This window comes from Carcharhinus amblyrhynchos, chromosome 9, assembly GCF_965287045.1.
Source record: "Carcharhinus amblyrhynchos chromosome 9, sCarAmb.v2.hapA, whole genome shotgun sequence".
In the NCBI taxonomy this organism is placed as follows: Eukaryota; Metazoa; Chordata; class Chondrichthyes; order Carcharhiniformes; family Carcharhinidae; genus Carcharhinus; species Carcharhinus amblyrhynchos.
In genome coordinates this window covers 42,727,065-42,754,646 of record NC_137332.1, presented here as the reverse complement: position 1 = coordinate 42,754,646, position 27,582 = coordinate 42,727,065, and the positions used below count along the sequence as shown (strand labels likewise).

The window sequence follows — 27,582 nt, the reverse complement described above, 5'->3', positions numbered from 1 at the left end:
CAAATTGAGTGTGATGGGATAAGCATTAAGCATTAGCAGTAATGATAAAAAGTCCAAATCAATATCACATGCAATGATACTAGAAAGCTGAACTCTCGCAGTGAGGGTTTTTGTCCATGTCTGGAGAACTGGAGCCTATATTTATTACTGGCGATTGTTCTGTTGGACTGATAGACTCTATTCTGACACAAGTCTAGTTTCGATGGAAAAATGCCCCAGTCTATCTGGAGTCATAAACAAGAGGTAATTACAAAAGATTTGCTGCACTGAATATTTATTAAGTATTATTGTGTTAACGATCAAAAAAATCTGAGAGGTCTTTTTGCTGATTTTGTAAAGAACCACATATGCTCTCAACAGTGAGACAGAATACAATTCTTATAATGTTATGCTGTTTACAGTAATCTCTTTTGACTTTTCATGATACCTTGGGTCGCCTCAACGCTGGTTGATCATCCTTTGTATTGACCATCATTTGATTTGGTGAATGATTTTACGTCCAGATGCCATTCCTATTGCTAACCCTCCTCATTTATATGGGCTGGGGACCAGCAACAATACACATTAGTTTGTGTGCACGAATGGGGTGGCACAGTGGTTAGCACTGTTGCCTCACAGTGCCAGGCACCGGGTTCGATTCCCAGCTTGGATCACTGTCTGTGCGGAGTCTGCACACTCTCTCCATGTCTGATGGGTTTCCTCCCACAGTCCAAAAGACGTCTGGTTAGGTGCATTGGCCATGCTGAATTCTCCCTCAGTGTACCTGAACTGGCACTAGAGTGTGGCGACTAGTGAATTTTCACAGTAACTTCATTGCAGTGTTAATGTAGGCCTACTTGTGACACTAATAAATAAACCTTGTACTGTTAACATTGTCATTTAAATAAAAAAATTGTTGGTGAGCGCTGAGATGTCAGCGCTCACCATATGATCAGAAGTGGACAAAATGGGAAAGTAAATCCCAAAGTCACAAATTTAGCTCGTGTTATCTTAACGCTCAAAGATCTTATCCAGTTTATAATATCTATTAAAGATTTTATTTCTCCCTCCCCACCCTCCCAAATGAAATGAATTTGAGAATTCTCAACACACATGTTATTAGTACAAGCTACAAGTCCACTAAGCTACAGAGCATTTGGCATGAGATTGCAGTATCATTCCAAGAAATTAGCTGAATGCCTATTATGGGAAATTAAGTGCACTGTGGTACTTTCTTGATGCTGGAGTTGAGATACTAATTAAAGGATAATCATTTGGTACTACAGACCTCAAGCAATGCTGAAAAAAATACATCCTGTCAAAGCTTTTATTCTTGCACTCAATTGGACAATTGCAGAAAACTTTAATCAAATATTGAGGTTGCAAACTTCACTAGATACTTTTTTTTTATGACATGGAGTGTAACATTTTTGATGATGTTAACTGAGCAATTTCAGCAGGAAAATTAAGTGTTGCTGACAGGGGAAAAAATATAATTTTATTCTGTATGAGAAGGGAGTGTACCAGTTGATGGTGACTGACAGTAAACTGACAAGCATCGCTTGAAATTTAAAACCTGGCCACTTCTCTCTAATTATTTAAGGCATTGCCCTGAGAAATGAATCAACAAATGACTATCATTTATTTTGTTTACCTGAAATGGGTGCAACATTTGTACATATTCTTTCTGTCTGCAAAGAACAGGGCCCTGTGTATTAACATATGTAGCTTCCATACATGCAAATGCATCATAGTGCAAGGTCAACTGCCAATCCTAAATTAATTGATAGCATCATTTTTAGCACACTGAGGATCATTTAGCAAATATTATCCAATCATGGAATCACATCTAATGTTAGAGACACTGTTTTGCATGTTGCATTCATGGGCTGGTTGGGTGTGGCCTGCACCTTGACTGTTGTGATATGTGCAAGGGACACGCTGTTTGATATGATCTGTCAGTCTCTGGGACGTATGGCCGACATATCTAGCATCACATTGGCACTTAATTTTGTATACCAGGTTACTCATTTGTGTGATAAGCAAAGCGTCTTTTTGACTTGGCAGCACCATCATGTAAGTGCTGAATACCACTCAAGTTGCTACTGCATATGAAGTTGTTCTTTCCCATGACATTGATATTCTTGTACTCATCAGGACAATCGCAAGATGGGATTTTTCGACAAAATACCTTTTCAGCAAAGCTTTATTTTCTTGCTGAAGTTGCTTGGTTAACAACAAAAAAAATGTTTCACTCCATTTCAGAAAAAAAATAGTATCTGGTGAAGTTTGCAACCCCAATATCTGATATCATCAGTGCTACTATCCAGGTAGAATGTGCCTCCATGTTTGGGAGAATTATACATGTGATAGAATTCATTTAATTTCAATATCTGATTGTAACATTCTAGTTGACTTCAATTTTCTGCTTTATTAGCATGAAATATTTCTCTTAGGAGGCAACTTGCTGCTTCATCAATCTTGTTTGGAGTAATGCATCTCCCATTGGTTTTTACTTGAAATAGCATTAGCAACTCCAGTGGTGTTTGTCAGCTGTACTCCCTCTAACTAGCAGAGTGCTGTCTGGAAGGTTTTAAGAAGAAATTAGGAAAGCACCTGGAGTCATTTTGGTAATTTAAAGGAGATAAACAAGAAGCTGCTCGGGTAACAGAATGAGGAAAAGTAAATTGGAGTTTTTATTTGTAATGCAGCCAACTAACTGGAAGTAATAGTACATGGTGTGGGTGTAGCCTTATTCTACTGAAAGGAAACACAATGGCATACTAAGGGGAAGCGACTGCCTAGTGGTATCATCGCTGGACTCTTGATGCAGAAACTCAGCTAATGTTCTGGGGACCTGGATTTGAATCCCATCACGGCAAACAATGAAGTTTGAATTCAATAAAAAATATCTGGAATTATAAATCTACCAATGACCATGTGACCTTTGTTGATTGTTGGAAAAACCCACCTGGTTCACTAATGTCCTTTAGGGAAGGAATTCTGCTTTCCTTACCTAGTCTGGCCTACATGTGACTCCAGAACCATAGTAATGTGGTTGACTCTGAACTGCCCTTGGGCAACTAGGAATGGGCAATAAATGCTGGCCAGCCAGAGATGCCCAGATCCCACAAAAGAATTTTTAAAAATCCCTTTGCAATTTCTGTCTCTTTACAAGTATATGTAGTAATTGATTGCCTTTAGAGAACTGCAGAGGGAACAATGTCTTCTCTTATATAGCCCCTTGAGATTGAGAGTCACTGGTTTATACTTGGGTTTGATGGGTTCTGAGATGACTGTTAAGTCCATTGCACAATCTGCATCTGGGGCAGGTGATGCTTGTCGAATTGGGTAGATAGATTTTCTGGAAGTTTGTGTGCTCCCTTCAATGCCTCGATTTCACCTCTGCACATTCTTGATGAAGTCTCTCTTTGTATTTGGTACTTTCTCAAATCAATCATCTCCACAAGTTGAACATAAGTCAGGGGCTCCTATAAGTGGGTGATATGTTTGCCCTTATCCACACTGCATTAAAGACATCCTTAAAGCATTTCTACTGTCTGCCTGTGGATTTCCTGTTGTAATCGAGCTCCGAGTTGTTGCTTCAGTAATCTGGCGGGAATGACACGTCCTGCCCCCAGAGCTGGATCTGACTATTTAGCACCTCAGTGCTGGGCCAGTTGGCTTGGGAGAGGATTCTGCTGTTGGACCACCTTTCTTGCCAGTGGATTTGGATGATTGTGTGAAGGCACCGCTGGTGGTACTTCCCCAGTGTCTCCCTTAGGTCATCCAAGTCTCCAAAACTGACAGGCGTGCAGGGATCACAGCTGCCCAGTAAACCATGATTGTAGTCTTGGGTTTGAGATCCTGATTCTCAAATATTCATTTTCTCAGTTGGCTGTAAGTTGAGCTGGCACATTGGAGGGGATGTTGAATTTCATTGTTGATGTCTGACCTCAGTCAGAGGAGGCTCCCAAGGTACAGAGGAAGGTCCACATTTTCCAGGATCTCACTGTTGATCTTAATTGATCGGCATGGAAGGCGCTGTTCTGGGAGAACTGGTAGGCAGGGTACCTTGATTTCCTGGGTGTTTATTTTCTCATATGCTTTGGAGAAGGGGTTAACACTGACCTGGAGCTCAGTTTCTGAATGAGTGCAAGCATCATCTGCATACTGAAGCTCAGTGACTGAGGTTGAAGTGAATTTAATTTTAGATTGAGGGCAGTATGGATTGAACACTTTTCCCATCTGTTCTGTAGATGATCTTCAAGCCTGTGGGTAATTTGGTGGAGGTAAGGTGCAGAATTTCAGTGAGGGAAGTGAACAATAGGGTTGATGCAATGATATCGCCTTGTTTGACCCCAGTCTTCACTGAATTTTGGTGCTTTCCTTGGTCAGGATCATGACTTGCATGTCATCATATTGGAGGATAATGAAAAGTTTCTGCGGGCAATCAAATTTGAAGAGGATGCTCCATAAAGCTTTGCGGTTGACAGAATCAAAGGCTTTCATGAAGGGACAGAAGCAGAAGATGCTGTTTCTCACACCTTTCTAAAATTTGCTGTGCAATGAAGATCATGCTTTTTGTGGTGCTATTCAGTGAGTGAAAACCAAACGGCAACTCTGGAAGGAATTCCTCAGGAGCTGGGAGGCGGTGGATGAGGAGAATCCTCAAAGTGATCCTCGATGTGGCAGACAGCAGGGAGATTCCTTTCTAGTCACCATAATTGAACTTGTCTCTGTTTATGAATACAGTCACAATCAGAGCATCCCTGAGATCCTCCAGCATGCATGCTTCTTTCCAGATGAGGTACATGAGGTGCCCAGAGTGTATCCCTGCAGTGTTTCCTGCATTATTTGTCAGTCAATGTGGCTGTAGTGCAGAGCAATCTGTGTCCTGATCTGTCTCTCCTTCTTGACTGATGAGGAAGAGTTGTGGTTAGACGTAAAAGCAGCAGATCCCTTAAGTGGAAGGAGGGGGATATTTCCAACAGGAAAATACCAAGGTTTATGGTATCAGCACCCCAAAATGAACCATTTTCATTTGTGTTTTTTTTTCATTTTCACTCTAAATGTCCTGGGGAAAAAAATCTATTGGACGCTAGGTTCCTGGTAACCTGCTTATTGATGTTTTCTGAATATTCACCTGTATTTCTACTTATGCAATTGCAGCCCCTTTCTTGTCGTTTTTATGATTCATCTGAGATAGTTCTGATGAAGCGCCGCATGTGTTTTCTTCAAATATAGGAAATGCCATCTGAGAATAGTATAACCCAGCTCGAGGAATTAGGCACAAGGGTTTTGGTGCATTGGAAATGGAGAAAGCAGCTGTGGAGCACATACCTGTCCCGTTACACGATGAGTAACTGCTCCAGAAAGCTATTTAAGGGATTGTTTCATTCAGTCTAGAATGACTTTAGCAGGAAATCTTATGACTTATCATCAGAAAGCCAAAGCTGGAGCTTTCTGTTAATTTTGAAGTACTGTGCAAAATAATATAAAATTAAAAATAAATTTGCCTCTACCCATTCAATTTAATAATTGAGATCAAGTAATGTGAACCTTTCCATTCTTAGCTTTTTATAACTAACTATAGGTGCTGATTGACATTGTAGCACCTGTCTGCGCCACCAGTCTATGTACCTTGTCCTGTGTTGTACTGTTTGACTGACTGCTCTGAAGTCAATTAGATAGGATGAGCTTTGTATTATTTCATATCTGTAATTAGAGGAAAATATTACCTCTAATCTCTCTACATCAGTTCCCCCCCCCCCCGCCACCCCACCCATTATGCCACATTTGTGCACTACTCCATCTAGCGGTTTGACGAAGAACTGAGCAAATTCACCTATTTTCCCAACATGCCACTTTGCACCTTGTGCTTCGAACTTGCTACCATCTAGTTTGTCAGTAAACAAAAATATTTTTCTCCAATCTGGCAAATGTTCAGTAACACCACTTGAGCTATACTGAAAAGGATTTGGACTGTGCATAGCCTGCAGTCACAGCAGCGGTGAATTTGAAAAGAGTAGTTTACAAAATAAATCTGAAGAACTTGTTTTTTTAAAAAACTTCTTTTCAACATTGGCCTCAATTTGTCTAATTTTTTCATGCTCTGCTGATGAGCGGATTGTGGCTACAGGTTGAAAGAAGGTTAATAAGGTCAATTTGAATTATATTTTAAATCAAGCTATATCTCTAAGCTTAAGCACAATCTATATCCTGCGAAATGTAGGAAGACAATTCTCTGAAAATCACACAACGCAAAATAGAATTGCATATCTATACTTTGAGACAATCGTATGCCATATGAGTGGACCCTTGCACCCTACAGATGGTTCTTGCATGCATAATGAATTCTTTTAATGATGCTGTGAGGAATTCAAAGTTCCCTAATTTCCCACATGGTCCATAAGTGACCATTGTAATCAGTTGAAACTAATATTGAGAACATGGAATATGTGCATGTCGCATACAATTCAGAGGCTGGAAAAGCCTGTAGTAGAATGGATTTCTTTTCCCCCTCAGCATGTGTTCATTAATTATTCCCGAGCATATTTATTTGGATGACTGTGAATTATTACACATATTTGTTTGGATAATGCAAAGGAACTTCATCTGCTGGGCTGAGAAGCTATCATCAACCTAACTCCTTGCACCCAACGTGCACAAGAGTTTGATTGTATCGCACAGACGGCAGTCCTAGTTAAATACATTCTTTCAACCTTGGTATATTAGTCCAATGTATTTAGGAATGTAGCTGGTGTTTGAGTTGAAGAGCTGAACTTCACAGAAAGCCAACCGTGAGCATTTTACAGGGAAAATGACACACAGCTGACGGAGCTTGTTATGGAGTAATTAGCAACTATCTTTCATCATCTGAAAACTCCCTCACATATTTTGTTTTTTCACTGTCTAAGTGTCTCCAAGGCCATCTGCCATTCACCAGTTAAATAAAAATTAAGGTATGATTTCTGCCAGTGCAGCTCTTTATCAGATAACGAAGAAAGATGACTTGGCCACCATTTTGTTCCCCTCCTCCTTTTGGGGGTGACAACCTTCAGATCATCACAGCGTGAAGTTGCCTTAGGTGGCAGCACAGAATGAATGATGGCAAATCAGCAGCCTGTTTCATACTCTCCATTTTCTTTTCCATTATTTTAATTATTATTAGTGTGTGCAGTAATCACCAAGCCAGGCACTAGCTTCTGAAGTGGCTAAAGGGGGCTCTTTGTCAGTGGACAGTCTTCTCTGATGTGAATCAGTGATTGGGGTGCACCATAGCTGCAGCCCGAGTTCCCTGCAAAGCCCCACTTGTGCCAATTTGCTGCACAAAGACCTTGGCCAGTGCAGAAACAGTTGAGGAGTGCGCATTGTTGGCATGGCAAGTTAAAACTGGGTGGGCAGGCTGTGGGATCTGTGATGAGGAAGTGGTTTTTAATGGTGGCGTGTTGGTTCCATTGCTTCCCCGGTAGGGCCTCTGCTGTTATTCTTGGCACAGAGGACAAAGCCATACAGGCTGGCATGGTGGAAGGTGAGCAGCAGGTGGATTGTTAAGGTTCTTGTTTAGCAGCAGGCTTTGGCTGCTGTAAACTTTTTTCAAAGGCCTCTTGTTGCATTCTCTCTCCTCGTGAGGGAGTGGGATGTTGCTCAGGATTTAGAGGCAAGGGAATAGAGTTGATCAGAGGGTATCTGAGCATTATGCGCATTATTGTGTTGAGCCATGTATCTACAAGACTGGTATGTGATGAATTGTACCATACTGGTGAACAGTTCTCTGCAGTCAAATAGCTAATGGCAAGAGCTCAGGTTATAAGGCTTGAGCACCTGTTTTGAAACTCAAAGCCATTTTCAAGAAAGTGGTTAGGGAAAGGATCTGGTCAAAGGTGTTTCTCCCTTCCTGCATTCACAGAACAAAAATTACAAATATTTAACCACAAGTTACCAAAACTTTATCACATATTTATTGCAGAAATTTGGTAAAACAAAACAGGTGGCATGATGGCACAGTGGTTAGCATTGCTGCGTCACAGTGCCAGGGACCTGGGTTCAATTCTGGCCTTGGGTCACTGACTGTGTGGAGTTTGCATATTCTCCCCGTGTCTGTGTAGGTTTCCTCTGGGTGCTCCGGTTCCCTCCCACAATCCAAAGATGTGCGGGTTACGTTGATAGGCCATGCTAAATTGACCCTAATGTCAGGGGGATTAGCAGGGAAAATATGTGGGGTTACAGGAATGTATGTGGGTGGGATTGGGTCAGTGCAGACTCGATGGGCCGAATGGCCTTCTCTTGCTCTGTAAGAGCTCTATGATTCTATGAAATATTACCATGAACCTGAGCAGAAATAAATAAAGTGAAATGATTGCTTTAAGGAGTCAACTTCCCTCACAGGTAGCTGCAATGCCTTGATGGTCATCAGAATTTCAAATGAATTTCTTTACCCGAGTAATTAAGTTGCTGTGTGAGTGGGGCTCAATGTTATTAGGAAAGCATCGCAGAGTAGGTGTTTTAGATTGACAAATGGTAATGCCAGGGAGACAATGTTTAAGAGAAGAACTATTCCACACTTGCAGAGCAAGCCAGCAGAGGCAAAGAGAAATTTGGGCATTTAAGATAGTCAGTTTTTTTTAAATGGGGTTGTTAACATATATTTAAAAAACAAGTACTATAGTTACAAATTGTCACAATTTATTCCTTTTGTAACGAATTGTAGTTTCCTATCAATCCCAGAGTTTAAAGTCCAATTGATCAGAGATTTTCTTTGTGTGTGTTATATTAAATAATTAACATTGGGCATGATTTCACGAAATGTATTTTGGCTGAGTGACATAATTTTAGGATTTCTCTAAATAGTAAAGCTTGGACTTGTGAAAATACTACCTGAAGTGTACAGTTGAGAAAGCTTTCTGAAATGTCCTGGAAAGTTATATGGAATCATTTGGTAATTTTATCAGTAATTCTCAATGCAATTTGCGTGGTAGATATTTTATTTGCTAATCTACTTCTTATCTGATTTGGTGGTTTGGAGATTTCAATTTGCTTTTTATAATCTAAACTTCCATTTTCCTTTTCCCCTCAAAAACCAAAGTGCAGATTCCACCTCGAATCTCCCAGATTTTCCTGTTTACAAAATTCCTAAATAGTTTAATGATCTGGGAGTGAAAGCATTTTCACATCTCTGTATCAGTTATCATCTCATTAGATCATGAATACAATATAATGTGGTGAATAATTCTGATTCTCTGATTTAAAAAGAAAACTAACTTTCTTAACCTTTCATACTTAGTTCATATAATTTCTCACAATCTTCCCACTTATGTCCTTATCTTCCCCTTTTAGTTTTTGGATTTTCTCTATCACTTGCAACTTTGTCTCTAGCTGTTCTGCAGTTCTTCTTAATGTCCCACATGGCCTGATAATGACATGGATTCTGTCATATAACAATGAAATAAAATTGATTGGTATATTAATCCTTCACCTTCAGAATAATGTTCAGTATGTTAAAAGTACAGAGTTTACTTTCTCTGGAAGATGTTTATGCCAAGACCAGGGGGGAAATGGCTGCGCAAAAATATATAAAAATTGCACTGCAGTACTGAATCGCTGGATTTTTCTTTCCTTTCAATAAAGTGTTATCTAAGAAATAAAAGAAACTGCATGTGCTGAAAAAACATAACAGATCTGTCAATGCTGAAAGAAAAAATATAGGTTCACTTTTTTGAATTGTATTTGAATTTTGTATCTGTCTTTTCCAAGATGTTGACAGACCTGTGCATTTCCAGCTCCATTTATTCCCTTTCTCCTCTCCCCTAAATCATGCTGGAGTACGTTTGCAGACATGTCAGCTACCTTCATCAAAATTGCCATTTTTCATACAATGAACCCTAGTGGATGTCAGCCGGCTCTTTATTGGTTTCATGTAGGATGACCTCTCATTACTGGTTCCTCAAAGCATGTTATGCAAATATTGCATTCACTTTATAACTCAGTGCAAATCCAGTCACCCTTGCACCTTCTAATGTTTGCATGGTTTTCTGTACTCGTGCAGGTAAACATTAATTGCACTGTTTGGAACTGTTGATAACCTAAAATTGTGGCCTTCTTTAACTATTGGAGCAAGCAATTGTTGTTGTGTGTGCTTGCAGTGATAATTGATATTTCAGTAATGTAAGCATGCAATGAGCCCCTGTATAGCTGGTGTTGTCTTTATAGTAGGACTATTTATCATTATTACTTGTTCTGGCATCTGCACTCTTAAGTGCTGTGCTTTCTATAGAGAGTGGAACAATGTTCATCCTAACCCAGCATAACAGCTATTTTCTCTCTTGACAACTGATGCTTTTTAAGACTTAGCTGTGTCTCTTTGAAAATAAAAATATTCTTGGGCACAGGAGTGCCTACACCATCACCTGTACTGCATATTTCATCTTTTTAAAGCATACAGCTCATTACTCTGGTCACCAAATGTACAAAACTATCTTTCAATCTTATTCATAATGCACTTCCAAGCAGTTCATTGTACTACAATGCAACTGTCTTCCTCTGTATTATAGTGCTGTGGCAGAGACCAGTAATCATCAGAGTATGTCACGAATGTGAAAAGAAAAGAGGATCGGTGCGCCATTAGAAACATATATCTTAGATAGTTCCAACATCATTAATTACTGCCTCTTACATTTCTAAACCTGAGAGTTATTGCATACTGAGATACAACTCTAGCTGCTATTCACTGATGTAGTTTTCAAGTGGCTAGTCTTCATGTAAGAGTGTGTAATGAGTGCTTATCTTTTCACTTATTGTATGCTTTGAGCGAACACAACTCTCTCCTGATGCCCACATACCTGAACTTTATTCGAAAGTTACTGGATAATTATAGGAAACTAGACTGGTGCCCAATCTAATTTTTCCAATTCTTCATCTAAGGATGGTGAGGAGAATTTTTATTCTTTCTGTAGAACTCATCACAGTATTGCCACAGTCCATTTACTCACTGAGCTTTAGTGGGGGCATTTTTGAATTGTTTTACTTTCTTTAAATAAGCTTGTGCATGCCAAGAATATGTGAAAGAAAAGAATTATATTGCATATATCATCCTTCTTATTTTTAATAAACCATCATTGATAAAGGCGTTCCATTGACCTACCATGACTGGCTAGGACTCGCACAAGGAATTTCTAGCCTTCAGAAAACTGCAGAAATCTTGTTATCTCTAAAGAGGTGCTAATTCCCCCTATGACTGCAGAAATCAAATTATAAAGAAATACACAATTTACATTTCTGAGGCAAAACCCTGGCCAATGAAAACAATCTGTCTGCAAGGGCAAAGGACTCTGAAATCTCTGGTAAACTTATTCATGGATGAAACATTAACTATCTCAAGAATCCAGACCAGGAATATTCATCCTTTGTCCAAATCAAGGGGGAGAAGTAAGATTTATGTCACACGACAGTCATATTAGCCGAAGAAAATAATCTTGCTTTACCTCCTAATTAAATAATATGACAAAAGGCAAGTTATTAGGATAATAAGGGGTTAATGTTATATATTTGGGGTTGTTCTTGTGTGGGCGCTTTTAAGAATCTAGTCATGTGTATAGTTTGTGCCGTCATCCTCTGTTTTGTGGGCTCTTCCTCAGTCTAGGTCAAGCCTTTGTAGAATTAACACCAATCAATAGACCTGCATTGTTATTTGCATCCAACCCCATGTTCTACAATTCCATGTTCCTTTGTCCTGAGAGTGCAGTGCATAACAGGATAAAAAAGAAACTGGCATTGTGGGCAGAATAAAACTATTTTCAGGCAAGAAAAGGAAATCGGAGCTGCACTTGCCAACTAGAAACTTTGAAACTTTCGACATTGGGGCAGAATCAACAGCAGGTCAGCCGATTACACCTGGCATCAGACCAATAATGTTGTTGGGCAGAAAGAAAAAGAAAGGTCCATACCTAAAATTAAAACCGGCACCTTGGGGAGTTCAGGCTGCAGAGTTCGTCGTGTGTGCAGTTAGATTGAGGCGCAGAGTTAGAGCGAAGCAGTAAGGTTTTTTACATTGCATTAAATCCAAGACAAGCTGCTACAATTGGCTTACATTACAATTTACAAAATAAAATCGACCATTTATATGACTAGAAGCCCCTGAAGGAAAATTGATCTGCAGATTCCAGTGTCACAGTTTGGTGTCATTGGCCCATTCAAGGATGAATCTGGGAATTGGAAGACCAAAACGGGATACAGTACTCCAGATGTGGTCTCATCAACATTCTATACAGGGGATCTGATCGAGGTCATGTTCTGAGAATGCAGTATGTAATAGATAGCTTTTCACAAGAACCAGCAAAGGTGAACTTAATCATAGGAACATAGGAATTAGGAGCAGAAGTAGGCAAGTTCAGCCCTTCACGCCTGCTCCACCATTAAATCAGATCATGGCTCACCTCTCCCTGGTCTCAAATCCACTTCCCCAACTGCTCCCATATCCCTCTTTCTCTTTTCTTTTGTTAGAAATATGCCCAACTTTCTCTTGAAACCATTCAATGATTCAGACTCCACCATGCTAAGGGGCAGTGAGTTCCACAAATTCACCACCCTCTGCGAGAAGTAGTTCCTCTTCATCTCAGTTTTAAATCTACCACCTCGCACCTATAATTGTAACCTTTTGTTTTAAATTGCCCCATAAGAGGAAACATTTGGTCTACATTTACTTTATTAACCCCCTTTAACAGTTTATATACCTCGATCAGATCCCCTCTCATCCTTCTAAACACCAGCAAGTATATCCCAAATTGTTTAATCTCTTTTCATATGTCATACCTCTTCATCCTTGGAATCAATCTGGTGAACCTCCCCTGAACTGCCTCCAATGCCACCACACCCTTCCTCAAATAAGGAGACCTAAAACTGGACGCAGTACTCCAAGTGTGGTCGCACTAACATCCTATACATTTGCAACACCACTTCTTTACTTTTACACTCCAGTCCCATTTGAAATAAATGCCAACATTCCATTTGCCTTTTTTACTGTGTGCTGCACCTTCATACTGACTTTCTGTAATTCATGAACATAGACACCGCTGGACATATTTTGAATCTGCTTTCCATTTAGGTAATAATTTGCTTTTCTATTTTTTCTGCTATAATGGATAACCTCACACTTGTAGCATACAATGTTTCAAATGTTTGCATTGCATTTGAAAATGCTAAACCACATTAGGACCATCACATTGGGACCAATCTACTGGAGAATCATATAAACAGTGTTGTAGAGAGAAATTTAAACGAAATAGTGGGAGGAGGTGGGTCCACGAGGGGAGATTTGGAAAGTTAAAGAGGAAGGACAAGGCATTAGTGCAGAGTAATGATATGGTTCTTGGTAATGAGGGTGTAACAGGAAAAGACAGGACAAACATGTGAGTGCACCAGCAAATAGGGTCAGAGTAGAGAAAGATTCATCTGAATGCATGCAGCATGTTTAACCAGATAATGTGCAACATGCAGGAAAGTGGAGCAATCAGTCCAGCCTTCATCTCAGGAAAACGAGGAGCAGGCTTGATGTGTCGAATGGCCTACTCCTGCTCAAATTTCTTAAATCTTATGATCCACCAACTGCGCTTCTCCTTGGCTACTCCAGAATTGGTTGTCAATTTTGTTTTTCAGTTCTGACCTGTTGGGTTGCTTGACGTGATGTGCACCTTTCCTTGGCCTTGCCATTCAAATATTTGCCAGCAATAATGTAAAATGGTAGACCTTTACTTTGGATTGTTTTGCCTTCATGTCTTTTCCCTTCATTTGGAAGATGCTGTGCTGCAGTGCAGTCCCACTGTCGCCCAGTATCTCTCCCAAGCGGTCATGCTTCATGCGTAAACCTGCACAAGAAGGACGGGTCCATGACCCGATAGCGGATGCTTCCACAGCTGAGTTTTTCTCCTTTGATCCTTAGGGATGCCGTCCCTAGCCCAAGGACACGAAAGGGTAGCTGTAGCATGCAATTGCTGCCCTGCCTTAAGACTTAATGGACACTTCTTTTGGCGAAGAGATTTTAACATGAGGAATGACGATAAAACCTACTTCCAAAGCAGCTGTTTGGTCAAGTGAATTTTATAAAAGATGTGAACAATTTCTTTATGCTATGTTGCTAATGTATAACTGGTTGATTTTTGCACTTTATTTCTGCAGACAGAAACTTACCAATTTTAGATTGGACTGTGAAAATGTCAAAACATAACAATCATTGGCATAACAATAACAATCATAACAATCCTCCTTTAAAATTGTCGACATGTATTTTGGGCTTTGATTTTTATACTTCGCTGTGAAATGACTTGAACAGACTAAAATTTGCTTTCTGTCTTTCTTCCATTCTGGTCTTATTGCAGCATGTAAAATCTCGAAATAGTTTTGAGATCCATTGCTATGCAGAGGCCCCATTTCCTGTTACAGTATCAAGGCTTAGCTTCTAATCTGGAGCGAAAAAAAGGAAGCTAGTGAACAATCTGTGCATTAAAAAATAGTGTGGTTTCATTGCAAAATCCTGTCTTGTAACAACTGATTCACGATTAGTTAACACTTCACTGTAGTCACTCTATGCTGACATCGTTCCAACCATATATGCTGATTGCAGAGACTTAAATTTGGAGTATATTAAGACGCATTTCATTGTTTTAGATCTATGCCGTTTGCATATTATTTTTATTCACCCTCCCTAGGGGTGGGGGCATCTGTATAAGGCAAGCCAGTAGAGGTTTTTTTTGTCATATTTTACTTCCCTGTGAGACCTGGAGCATCAGCTTACTGTAGGAACCAATGCCATTGTCTTGTCTTTGTGGAAAGGTCAAAACTGAATAAAAAGCACAGTATCCACCATCAGAGCACAAAGAAAGTATTGACTTTCCTAATCCAGTTTCGCTGAAGGGTGAGAGAATTAAATTAGTTATCTGGGTGAAGAAATCGAGAGCCTATGAAAAAAGATAAGGAGGCGGTTGTGTTTTCTCTGGGAGCTTTCGGCCCAAGATGCGCAGGTGTGTCACTCGATCCATGACTCGCATCGATCGGGCTGTGCAAATGCATATTTAATTAGTGCAGGGACTTGGAATGCATTATGGCCCTGAAGTTTGCATTGAACTGACTGTCAGGCTTTGTGAATGTTTTCCCTTGGTTCGTTGTTCAAGGCGCTTCTGTACTGTGTCTGAGCAGCTAAAAGTTTCTTTGTTTTTAGCTGCTGATGCGTAGCACACTGCTGAGAGGAATACAAACAAGTAAAGTCTTAAAGTGTTTATTTTTGTCTGGAAATAAAGCTGAGACAACACCGTGAGAGACAGGGAAGATGATGGTGATGGCGAATAATTATTAGACTCACATTTGAATGAAACTAAATTTTCCCCCGATTTCTTAAAAAATGCTGAAATAAATTGTAGGAATACCCAGTCTTTTCATCTGTCTTCTGTTTTACATTTCAAGCATTAAGCTATTTTAAACCTTAAGGTTCAAGGCATTTTGTCCAAGATTTACAATGTGCTCTATTGGTTTGCTTCCCTGGCCATGAATTTTCTCTAGAGAAACTGAAAGGCAGTTGCTTTTAAGAACTGTTTGTTGAAAGGGATTTCCATATTGAATTGTGATTATTCGAGACTTGTAAACTGCATCAACTCTACAATGCTGGATTAATAGTCATGAAATATTAGTCTTGCAACAATGATTAGTTTCTCCGTCAATATTATGCCATATTTCCTTGTTTTTTTTCTCATGAATAGTGCTTTCATTGGTTAAACAATTTATGTAAAGGAACAAGGCGGAACATTTTAATTAGAGCACAAGTTTTTAACCAATGGTATATTCATATAGATGCCTCGTACAAAGACTCAAGTATTAAACATGTTTTGATAATAAAATGTTGAATACAAATTGGTAATGAATTGGGTAGTATGCCAGTTAAAAGTTTTACCTATTTTAGAACAGAGCAAGGTTTTTGCAACATTTAAGAAAAAACCCTCCAGTCTAAAAATAACTGCAGCAAATCTCTTAATAATCTCTTGGTCAGCTTGGCAGGTTGTCAAGAGAAGTTCTGATCTGTGTCAGCATCCTTTAGCACCCTGGCTGAACCCAGCACAACTTCCCCAGCAAAAGGCTAAAACTGGCAGTGCCACTTGTTTAATCTTCGATCCTAATGCTCCTGGTCCAAAAGGTCAGCGTTTTAGCGACTCTGAAAAGTAGATATAAGATATGATAATAAATATAATTTCTGTGGTCTGGAATTAGTGGTAGGATCATGTCTGGAAGAACCACTGTCTAAAGCCACTTCTTCCATCATTAGTCTACACGTGTCTTTTTTTCATAAACCACAAAATTCATTGTAAATGGTTTCAAACTCACTCACTTCTTCCAGTTACAACTACAAATGTAGATATGATCAAAAGTTGAAATTCTAACCACAAATTATTCCATTTTTGCAGAGTGCCAGTTCTCAAGTTGAGCATTAATAGAAAGCATGCGTTAGGTTGTGCAATCCATAGTTAGGTTGGTGAAACTTCTTTCCATATATCTGTCAGAAATTTACTCCACCTATTCTTCCTGTTCACTTCAAGATTTGTTGCTCTACAATACTTTTTTGTAGGTTTTGTTTGTGCAACCCACAACTGGACAATTTATTCTTATTGTGAGTCCAGCTAGTTTGTCATTGTCCACCTTGAACCAGTTCCCTGTTTGGAGAGGAGTCACTTCCTGTAAAGACTTGGGATATTTTGAGGCAGAAGTGTCTGAAAAGTTTTTTTTGTTTTATAATTTGCAATATGAATGCAAATGGATCTTTTCCTGCTGTCACATGGGGGAACAAAGTTAGTATTCTGTTATATTCCTGATGATTAAATCATTTTCTGACAATAATATTTCTATTGATCGAACAAAGGATCATCCAGAGTTGAAAGGTTAACTATCCTCTCTCCACAGTTGTTGTCAGACTGAGATTTTCCAGTATTTTCTGTTTTTGAGTTATAAGGAGCGGCTGGATAGATGATAATTTTTTTCCCCTGGGGCGTAGGAGGTTTAGGTGTGATCTTATAGAGGTCTATAAAATAATGAGGGGCATAAATCAGTGAGATAGTCAACACCTTTTCCCAAAAGTAGGGGGGGGGTCTAAAACCAGAGGACATAGGTTTAAGGTGAGAAGGGAGAGATGCAAAAGGCTCCAGAGGGGTAAATCTTTCTCACAGAGGGTGGTGAGTGTCTGGAACAAACTACCAGAGGTAGTAGTAGAGGTGAGTACAATTTTGTCTTTTAAAAAGCATTTAGACACTTAACATGAGTAAGATGAGTGTAGAAGGATATGGGCCAAAGGCAGGCCATTGGGACTAGCTAAATGGTTAAAAAAAGGGTGGCATGGGCATGTTGACCTGAAGGGCCTGTTTCCATGCTGTGAAACTCTATAACTGTATGATACTTCGATTGATATTATACTTTTCAAAAGCAAATATCTCAAACCATTTTGAAATTCATTGACTTTTATATATACAAACTTGGGTGCAGAGGTTTCTGAGCCCCATCGCATGCACCAAAAGCTGGAAATAGTTCAACAAGATATTGTAATAAATATTATTTCTGTTCATTTGGAATTAGTGTAAGGATCATATCGAGTAGAACTACTATATAAAGCCACCTTTTCTGTCATGAGTCACTACTTGTCTTTTTTAAAAAACTAATTGTGGGGGCAATCTGAGGGGAGCCATCTGGGATGGGGTGGAGTGGGGGTTGGAGGGGTTGTTGTTCAGTCTGGGGACGGGGAGATGTTTTGCCCTGGGAGGGATGACGGATGTTTGATTCGGGAGGTTAGCGAGATCTTAAAATCTACATCTTTTATTAAGCTTTTGGTCACTGGCCCGAATGTTTACTTGTGTGGCTCAAGTCAAACCTTATTTGATCATGCTCCTGTGAAACACTTTGGGATGTTTTATTATGTTAAAAGTGCAATATAAATACAAACTATTATTGCACTAAAAGTTTCTCAATTTAAACCAATCAACAAAGAGCTTAACTGAGGGGAAAATGCATGCAAGAATTTAAAATGAGGAGAAAGTAACAAAGCAGCTAACTAAAAAAAATCAGAGGGTCAGACTTGTGCTCCCCCCCCCCCCCCCCCCCCCCCCACCAACGATTTGCCTCCCTATCTCAGTTGGCCTATTGGAGATGCCGAGGCAAAAAAGGGGAATAAGCCAAACGATGCCTCAGGAACCCAGGAGAAGAATGGGCCATTTGATATAATATGGACCAGGATATTTCCAGAGCAGATCCCTATTAATGCCAATTTTCAGTGAGCTTCATGAGTCGTGCAGAACCTCTGAAATTGGAAAGAAACAAAATGCCAAAGTTCTCATTGGTGATCAATATCTAGTGAACTCTAGATATTGACCTAGTGACCCCTGTGACATTATGCAGGAATAAATATTGAGTGAGGAAAGTACTTTGCAGAGCTGCAAAGCTTTTCACAGCCCAGTACCCTGCTGACATTGACTGTCAAATAGAAGAAGGCTTCACGTGCACAGGGAATCATTTCCTAACATGAGTCAGCATCTGAGTTGAAGCAGCACTGGTGGAGACCGAGAAGGGCAGATTTTGGATTCCACTGTATAAACTTAAACAAGGAAGCTGGGTCCCGCAGAGCCTTGATTGTTGACTGCTGCCGAATAATGGTAAGATGGTTGAGATATTGGATCTTTCTACTTGTTTGTGGTTAAAGATGTTCATGTGTTAGTTTGATGATATCTTGATGTCATGATCTTTTAAACTGTGCTACAAAACTTCAAAGGCACACAGCTGTTTGATAGCGGAAGGTTAAAGGTAATCCTTTATTTCTGTTCTGTGTCTCAAACCCATTTTGTGTGCTGTCTCCCCAGCAGTTGAGTGTTTCTGGCAGCGGGCATGGTTGGGAGGGGTAGGTGATCATGGTATGCTGCCTGAGAGGGAGGTACTTGGTTTTGAGGGTAAATGCTTGCATGCTTGACTTGCTGTGTGCTGCATTGTGCAATGTGTGCATTTGGAGGCCAGAATGAAGCCAAATTATGTATGTGGAGACCTAATTTATTTTGAATGTTACTTAAATTGCTTCACCCACAGAATTCACCTTGTCCACATAAAATGAGTAGGTGATTGCTAAACAATATAGGCCGGCTTTGGGTTGCTTCTTAATAGCGAAGTACTGATGTATTTGCTGCTTCTTCACAGAAATTATTCAAAACTTTTATTTCCCTTCTTAATCTGGATTTGTGTAAAGCCGTACTTCCTCGATGCCTTCTTAATTAATTAAGTTGCACATATTTTGGGAGGATAGGAATTATTTTTGATGGTTTGGTGCTGGCGCATGTTTGGATAGGGGAGACAATAGCCCAAAAAGTCTGTGGGGCTCTAGCCAGTCTAACATTGTAATTCGAGCGCACATTGATAGACTTTACTTATAAACAGATTCTCTAACATGCCTTTTTAAGGGGCACAGTCATTGACAATCTTTCACAAGGGTGGAGATTCCCCCAACTCCATCAGGATGCTATGATGTCTTGTATGCCAAGTGAGATGAGGTCTCATATGTCAAGTGAGATGAGTGAAGCTGGCAGCAGAAGCAAACTTCATCAGAATCTGGTGCTGAAAGAGTACATCAGTCTTTTTTAAAAAAAAATTGATATTGGCTCCTTTATAAGTCAGGCTGATGGAAGCCTGCGTGGGAGTTGATGGGGGGCAAAGCAGTTGGGGCAGGTGTGGTTCTTGGCATCTGGCCCCAAAATATAGTCGGAGGTTCTGTTTTCAGGTTAGTGATCCACGTGTAGTGGTACTTGCTTCTTTTGGTCCTAACACATACTGAGGTCACAAACTCCGGCAATGGAGAGCGATGATGGGTGAAAACACCAGCATAATCACTGGGATCCTTTCTTATAGATTTTCAATGCTTGCATCTTCAAATCAAAATATACCTCAGTAATATTGATGCTGAAGAGCCCATGTTTACAAACTGCACCGTTCTGCATGACAGAGGAAAGCTATCTTTGGTGCCCTCCTTCCACTTAAAGCTGTGTGACCTGTGTCCCTTGTGTAAAACTTTGAGGATTGGAAGAAGACTCCCATGGCTGTCAAGGTTACTACAGCATTAAGCTTTTGTGAAACAGTATCCTTTCAGGCCACCACAGGGCACAGCGTCTTTGATAATCTAGAGGTAATTTATTATTGGATCAATGAGTGAGACATGTTTTCTCAGGGAAATACCTTTACCACTTTCTCAGTGGAAAGTTTGCACCATAGCAATGTTCAAGCAGTATTCCCGTTAATTCCGTTTGTACCATGGGGCCTCATATTAAATGAAAGAAAGGCGAATGCTTGGATTAGTTCACCATGAACCTTAGAGAGGAAGTGAATCTCTTCTCACGGCAACTTTTGCCTCAAAGGGACTAGATTCTGTCTGCATGGGGCTTGCAATAGCAAAGGTAACATACTCACATTAAGAAATTAAGGGCAGCACAGTGATTAGCACTGCTGCCTCACATTGCCAGGAAGCTAGGTTCAATTCTGGTTCAGATGGCTGTCTGTGTGGTGTTTGCACATTCTCCCTGTGCCTGCATGTGTTTCCTCCAGGTGCTCCGGTTTCCTCCCACAGTCCAAAGATGTGCTGGTTAGGTGGATTGACCAGGGTAAATTGCCCTTTAGTGTCAGGGGGATTAGCAGGGTAAGTGCATGGGGTCACAGGGATAGGACCTGGGTGGGATTGCTGTTGGTACAGGCTTGATGGGCTGAACTGCCTCTTTCTGCACTGTAGGAATTCTGTGATTCCATGATTCTACGAATTGGAGCTAAGGACGATTTCCTGACACTCTCCATTAAAGACACCCATTATTTGCAGCCTCCGGGTGAGGGCATAGTTTCTGAGATGTTACTAATTCATATCATCCCGAATTTAATAGTTTGCAACAGGTTTTGAAAGCCTTGTGAAAATGTCTTGTTTTAAACACTATTGAGGCACTGTTAGATGCCATTCTAGAAGCCATTGATGTTCTTGGAAAATTCTTCCTGCCAATCTTTAGTAGAGAATAAGATAAACATTTAAAGATATAAAATAGTGAAGGCTTTGGGGAAAGAAGAGAAATAAGAATAGATAGCTTGGACATGCAACTGTCAGTGACACAGGGTCTGATTCTACAACGAAGTTTCCATGATCTATTCTAATAGGTCGGCTTATATTTTCTGTCTTTCAGATTCAGGTCAGTCTGAAAGTCCTAGCCAGGAAAGTGAGGATATCAAGGACCAGCCAGAAAATGGTATGTATTAATTTGACATGAAAGATACACCGCAGCAGTATTCACTACATAAACTCTGCTGAAGAACAGCTGTCCTTTAAAAACTAAACTGTGTTTTTCTAAGTGTTGTAACAATTTGCTCTTAAACCATTAGGGAATTGATTGTAGGAATTAAATTGGTGGTTCTAAATAAAAGACCTAAATATAGTAAAGTTTCTTTTGAAGTCTTTGACATTAGGTATGTTAGCTAACAATGAATACTGCATTTTTATATTCAGTGACTGTCAGCCAGTGTCCTTGGTGATGTTAGCTTTGAATATTGTGTCAAAGCCAACCCAAGCTTAAAAGAAACAAAAAAACAAGTTTGATGCGCTGCAGGTCTGATTCTTTAATTTGAAGTCTTTTTCTTCAGTGAGATATAAAGACCTTCCGTCTATGGAATAAGAAAACATACCAGTTTAGTTTCTTAACCACTGAGCACCTCACATCAACGTGGAATGCATTTTATGCAAGGACACATTCAACACTGCATCAACATCGATGGCAGGCAAAAGAATGAGTGCAGTTGCACTAAATGCTATCAGTTTTAATGAGCTCCAGCAATTCTATTCAACAACATCAAGCCTTTACGAGTTCAGATTTTCCAGCAAGGCTTCTGATTCCAGGAGTGGGATTTTCCGGCCGCGCTCGCCTCATTGCCGTAAAATCCCGTCCAAGGTCAATGGACCTTCCATGGTTCGTGTCTTGCCCACTACGATTCCTGTGGAGGGAGGGATGGGAAAATTCCACCCCAGGTCTGCAAGCATTAGCATGACTGAGCATTAAGGTGTTCATTCAGGTAGATCACCTATTGATTGGTACCTGGTACTGAAAATATAAGATAGAAACTTGAAAGAAATCTTCTCTGTAGTAGACCATTATCTTCAGCTTAAACTTGCTATGAAAGCCAGAATGTCATCTTTGTAGTGGAGAGTTTTTGTGGTAATCCGTTACAACATTGAGTCTGCCCATTAAAAAGCTCAGAAGAAATATCAACCAGGACCTTGCAGTGAATTCAATTAATACCCACACTAAGTTGCTGTGAAAGACAAGGCTGTTGTTCGTTATTCACTTTGGAATTTCTTTTCAGGTGAAGGAATTGCTTTCAATATCTAATCTTACCACATGATCTATGGTAATGATGGTGGATGAGGATGTATTTGAGACAGGCGTGAACTCTTCTTTATCCTCAGATAGTTCACCTGATTTGCAGTAATCTTCAGTTCAGTAGTACAGTAGTCCTTGCACCTTGTTGTAGATTGCAAACCTGAGAAATATGAATATCATTCTGATTAACTGTGAAAGCATTATTAAAATTGAAAAATGTTGTGCTTAAGCTTTCAAAATTGCCACGGGAGTGAAGGCTTCAAGTGGACATTGGTATAATTCTGAGTAGGCAGTTTCACTTTCAAATATTAATACAATAATTCAGTCAGCCCTCTGTACAGTACAGTTAAATAAATGTCGCTTGTAGAGAAATGTGTTTTTCCGTCAGCTATATTTAGATAGCAAAATTCTTGGTGTTCAGTCTGAAAGGTTACCCACAGGAAATGGGTGGGTGGAAGGGTGTTGAATTCTCTGAGGCACAGTGTAACAGTTGTGCATATCACCATTAGCTTCTTGAGTGATAAATTATAAGCTCACTTCAGTATCGCACTTACATGGACAATCACAAATTAATTTTCCAGCTGTATTAGCATTCATTATTGGTATGTCTTTGCTGATCATGTTTAAGATTAAAGTCAGTTGGGGGAAAAAAATAACCATAGCAAAAATCTGCGCAAGAAGAATTTTTGAAACCTAGCTGTGCTTAACATTTGAATTTTTGTTGCATTTAACATACAGGATGTGTGTGTAAGCTAATAAATGGACTGTGTTGTGACTTTTGTTTATATAAATAGCTAAACAAGCTTTCAACCTACTAAGGTCCGAACTGTTATGAAACTTAGTAAATAAATTCTGTTGTAACTTTATGTAGATCCTGCAAGACACTGAAACTTAGATCTTGAGGAGATTATGTAACACGCAGTTTACTTATAACCATTGTCATATTTAGTCCAATGGATATTTCAATTGGACACAATAGAAACTTCCGGAAAACGAAGAATATGGTGAGCAAAGCAGTAGATGAGATTGATCAGTAAAAAAGAGGCACCAATATGTTGATGCTTACAGCTTCTTGATTTGATTTGATTTATTTTTGTCACATGTATTAGTTTACAGTGAAAAGTATTATTTCTTGCACACTGTACAGACAAAGCATACAGTACATAGAGAAGGAAAGGAGAGGATTCAAAATGTAGTGCTACAGCCATAGCTAGGGTGTAGAGAAAGATCAACTTAATATGAGGTAGGTTCATTCAAAAGTCTGATGGTGGCAGGGAAGAAGCTATTCTTGAGTCTGATGTTATTGAAATGCAGACCTACAAAATTGCACACTGTTGATCTGTATGTGTTTTTTTTAAATGGGAGCATATAGAAATTCTGCAGGTAGATCTCACTAGTATGTTTATGTTTTGCACATTTTGTTAAAGATGTGCAATCATAGAACATTGTTAGAACACTAACTGAACTGCAATATGAATTTGATCATGGAAGATGAAATGAAGAGTCAGTGAGAAAATATCATACTTTACAGTGCTAACAACAATGGCGTTGGCCTTCAGTTTTACGACCCAACTTAATTTGACATGACAGTAAATATGTTCAATTTATATATTTTTCCACATTTGCCTCTCTCTCCCCATTTCTTGGTTCCACACCTACTGTATCTGTTATCTATATGATAGAAGTGGACTGGACTGTGAACCTCTGGATGTTGCTGTTAGTGTTTGTCTAATGTGTGATACATGTATGTGGAGGAATGACAGAAATAGGGAAGGAGTAAAACTGAGAACAAAGATCAGTAGTATCATAGAATCATAGGATCCTACGACGCAGAAGGAGGCCTTTAGGCTCATCAGGCCTGCACCAACAACAATCCTACTAGGCCCTAACCCCATAACCTCACATATTTATACTGCTAGACTCCCTGACACTAAAGGGTAATTTAGCATCACCAATCCCTCTAACCCACACATCTTTGGAGTGTGGGAGGAAACTAGAGCACTCAGAGGAAATCCATGCAGGGGTGGAGAGAATGTGCAAGCTCCACACAGCCAGGGACCCGAGACCGGAATTGAACCCCTGGTCCTGGTCCCTGGCACTGTGAGGCAGAAGTGCTTACCACTGAAGGAATGTGAATCAGATCAATACAACAGAAAAAAATGGAGACACCAAAAGTTTAAAAAATAAACAGGCAGAGAAACTATAAGTATTGCAGAGTGTGAAACAAGCAGAGAGGCAATTGGAGAAAGTGAGAAACTTTAAAAAAATGCTTCATCTGTGACTTTTAGTGCAGAATATCAATTAATTCTTAAACCAGTTAAAATGCAAAGCAAAACAAAGGTGACAGATTTGCTTTTTGCAATGTAATATTGGTTATTCTGGCAGTGGATATAGAATATGAACTTATCTGCATATCTGAAAGTTTTGTTTAATGGCTTTATGCATATGTTTTCCTGTGCATTGATTAGGTGGGGTTTTTACTTTTTATTCAGCTTTCATTATTAAGTTTCCCCCAGGAGGGCAATTTTAACAATACATAAATGTTTCATTTAATCACTGACTGGGTAAAAGGTGCAATTTTCACCTAATTTGCAAGTAAGGAAATATACAGGACATCTGTGCTTTGTAGAACAGAATTCACACTGAATTCTATATCTTCTAAACATTGAGCTTGCAATTGTAGGTTCTTTTTCGAGTGATTGGTCAAAACTAATCCACTTGCAGTGATTGCCTAATGCTTCCTGTGTCCACTTTCTGTTACTAATGCTTGCTTCTCTAATATTAGAAGATGGGTAATAAACTGAGGAGAGTAGATGGTTAGCAGTGAGGTTACAAGGCAGTAATTTAATTGCGCACTTCCAATTACGTCATAACCCATGGGAGAGAAGGTTTAATATATCAGTTGAACCCACAGATTTCAGATAACTACCTTACAGCCACTGCCAACTATTCTCTCCTCTGTAAAACAGGACATCCATTACTTTGTCTTTGTGGGATACATGGGTATGTTTAAATCAGTGCTCTCATCAATTTACATCTATCTCAACTTAGTAATACCAACAAGTCTTGGTGTTCTGATTAGGTTTTGCCCAACAATGAGATAAAAACACTTGAAGATGATTCCTTTGCGCAAAACGAGCCCAGAAAATTCAAATTGAGCAAATAAAGCCATAAGAACTATAAGAGTAAATAGCGCTGAATTGCCTGGATTTTAAAAGGGCAGTTTTCATAGGCTCTGACCTGCATGTGATTTCCTGCTCAATAATACTTCATTTTAACAAAGAAAAGTACAGCAGAGAAACAGGCCCTTTGACCCTCCAAGCCTCTGCCTATCATGATACTCTTTAAAAAAAACCTGCTGCCCTTACTTGGACCATATCTCTCTATTCCTTCCCTATTCATGTACCCAACTCAGTGCTGTTTATTGTCAATAAACAAACAACCTGCTTCCAATTCTTATGTTAATCTTTTTGTGGAATGACAAGCTGAAGTATGCGAGGTTGGTAGTTGCCGATTTTCAGGTTTTGTGCTGGATATTTTCTCGAATGCAGCATCACCCCTGCTTTTGCAAGCAGACAGTATGTTGCCTACTATTCAAACTGTCCCTTTTTTATTGCCTGATAGTTAGTTCAGTGGTAATGTAACTCAGAGATTTTCACATAAATTTGTGGAACATGGACTGAAAAGAACATTAGCAAGATAGGATACAATTGCAAAGCAACAAATGGTTTTATTTTATGTACAACATATGAATGAGCATCATTCAGTTTTTATTGTGAGATCCACCTATTTCTATTGCTGTGGGTTAAATGGAAAATAACAAATATGCAAGTATGTCGGCACTCCAGGCTAAAACACCAGTTTTCTTTTATTCAATCTTGTGATGTGAGCATTGCTGGCCAGGCCTGCATTTATTGTCCATCCCTAATTGCCCCAGTGGAGTTGATGGTGGCTGCCGTCTTGAACTTCTGTGGTTCACCTGCAGTGCTATCAGGGAGAGAGTTCCAAGATTATAGCCCAGTGATCAGGAAACTGATTCTGGTTAGCAGCTGCATGAGTCCAATCATCACTGTAACACAGTGAGACAAAGAGAAGACAGCATTTCAGGTATGACCTCTTCGAGGTTGGAAAGAAGAAATTCTCACAATATGAGAAATGCTATGAGACTTGAGTTGGCAAACAAATAAACACAGAAAAAAAATCAAAAGAGGTTAAGGGTAAAGCCTTATTGAAGAAACTAAATTGCATAACTGTCATGTGCTCCTATTTCTTATGTTTCTTATGTTCTTATGTGGCATGACTAAATTTGGAATCAAATCACCCGAAAGAATATCTCCACAATGTTGTTATCATTTTATTGAGCTGAATGTCACAGTCACTAAGCTTTTATCTTTCCCCATCTTAGGTAAGAAATTGGCTATTTTATTATATTGACATTTAAGGCCTTAGTTTCTTTGTCAGTTTACTGTAGGTATTGCAGATGCCTGTCTTTATTTGTAGTGCAACTGGCATAAAGTTAATCAGTTTATAAGAAGAAATAATAGTAAGGTTCCCAATGCTCTGGTTTGGAGTTGTATGCAATACTGGTTTTTATTCTTGGCAGTTTGCTTTTAACTGAAATCTGTTCCTTTGAACTAGTATGTGGCATATTGGTCATGGACTTGTCAGGTCTCAAGATGTGAGGCCTCAGCTCCCTCCTGTACCTCCATCAGTGCACCTCAGTAAAACCTTAGTAATACCGCATAAAAATTCTCCCAGGTTATTGATTCAAAACATCGCCAAAGCCATAGATAAATGGCAGGCAATATGCTGCTGTGCAGGCACAGAGGAAGATAATTACCATACTTTATCGAACGAATTCAGCCAACAGCCAGAAACGCTACTTAGCCAGCCCCTGTGCAAACGGAATGAATGGAGATCCAAAAAACAAGCTGTTCATTCTGAATATGGACAGTTGGCAACTATGTCCACATTGTAATTCTGGAGCTCCCCCCCACCTTCAATTAAGAGGACCTGGAAATATCCAGCGCCGGGGTTACAGATGACTCATGGTTCATCCAACAGGAGACAATCCTTACCACAAAGCAAATGAGCATGTCATTTATTCTCTAGAGTGGCCAGCTTGCTCCAGTAACCAATTTGGCAAAGAAATGAGGAGACATATTGGCTGCCACTGGCTGCAAATTAGAGCCACAAA

At 39.6% G+C, this 27,582-nt stretch overlaps 1 protein-coding gene across 13 annotated transcripts in view; it reads left to right on the top strand.

The window, feature by feature from the left end:
* The window catches only part of nfia (nuclear factor I/A), a 699,967-nt gene that overhangs the window by 447,856 nt on the left and 224,529 nt on the right, over positions 1-27,582 (top strand). For 11 of the 13 annotated variants that reach the window (XM_080195530.1, XM_080195522.1, XM_080195531.1 and 8 more), the window contains exon 3: positions 21,198-21,260. The exons of the other annotated variants lie outside the window; for them this stretch is intronic. In XM_080195530.1, the coding sequence (XP_080051656.1) occupies positions 21,198-21,260 (63 nt within the window). The remainder of the gene's footprint in view (positions 1-21,197; positions 21,261-27,582) is intronic. 13 annotated transcript variants of the gene reach the window in all.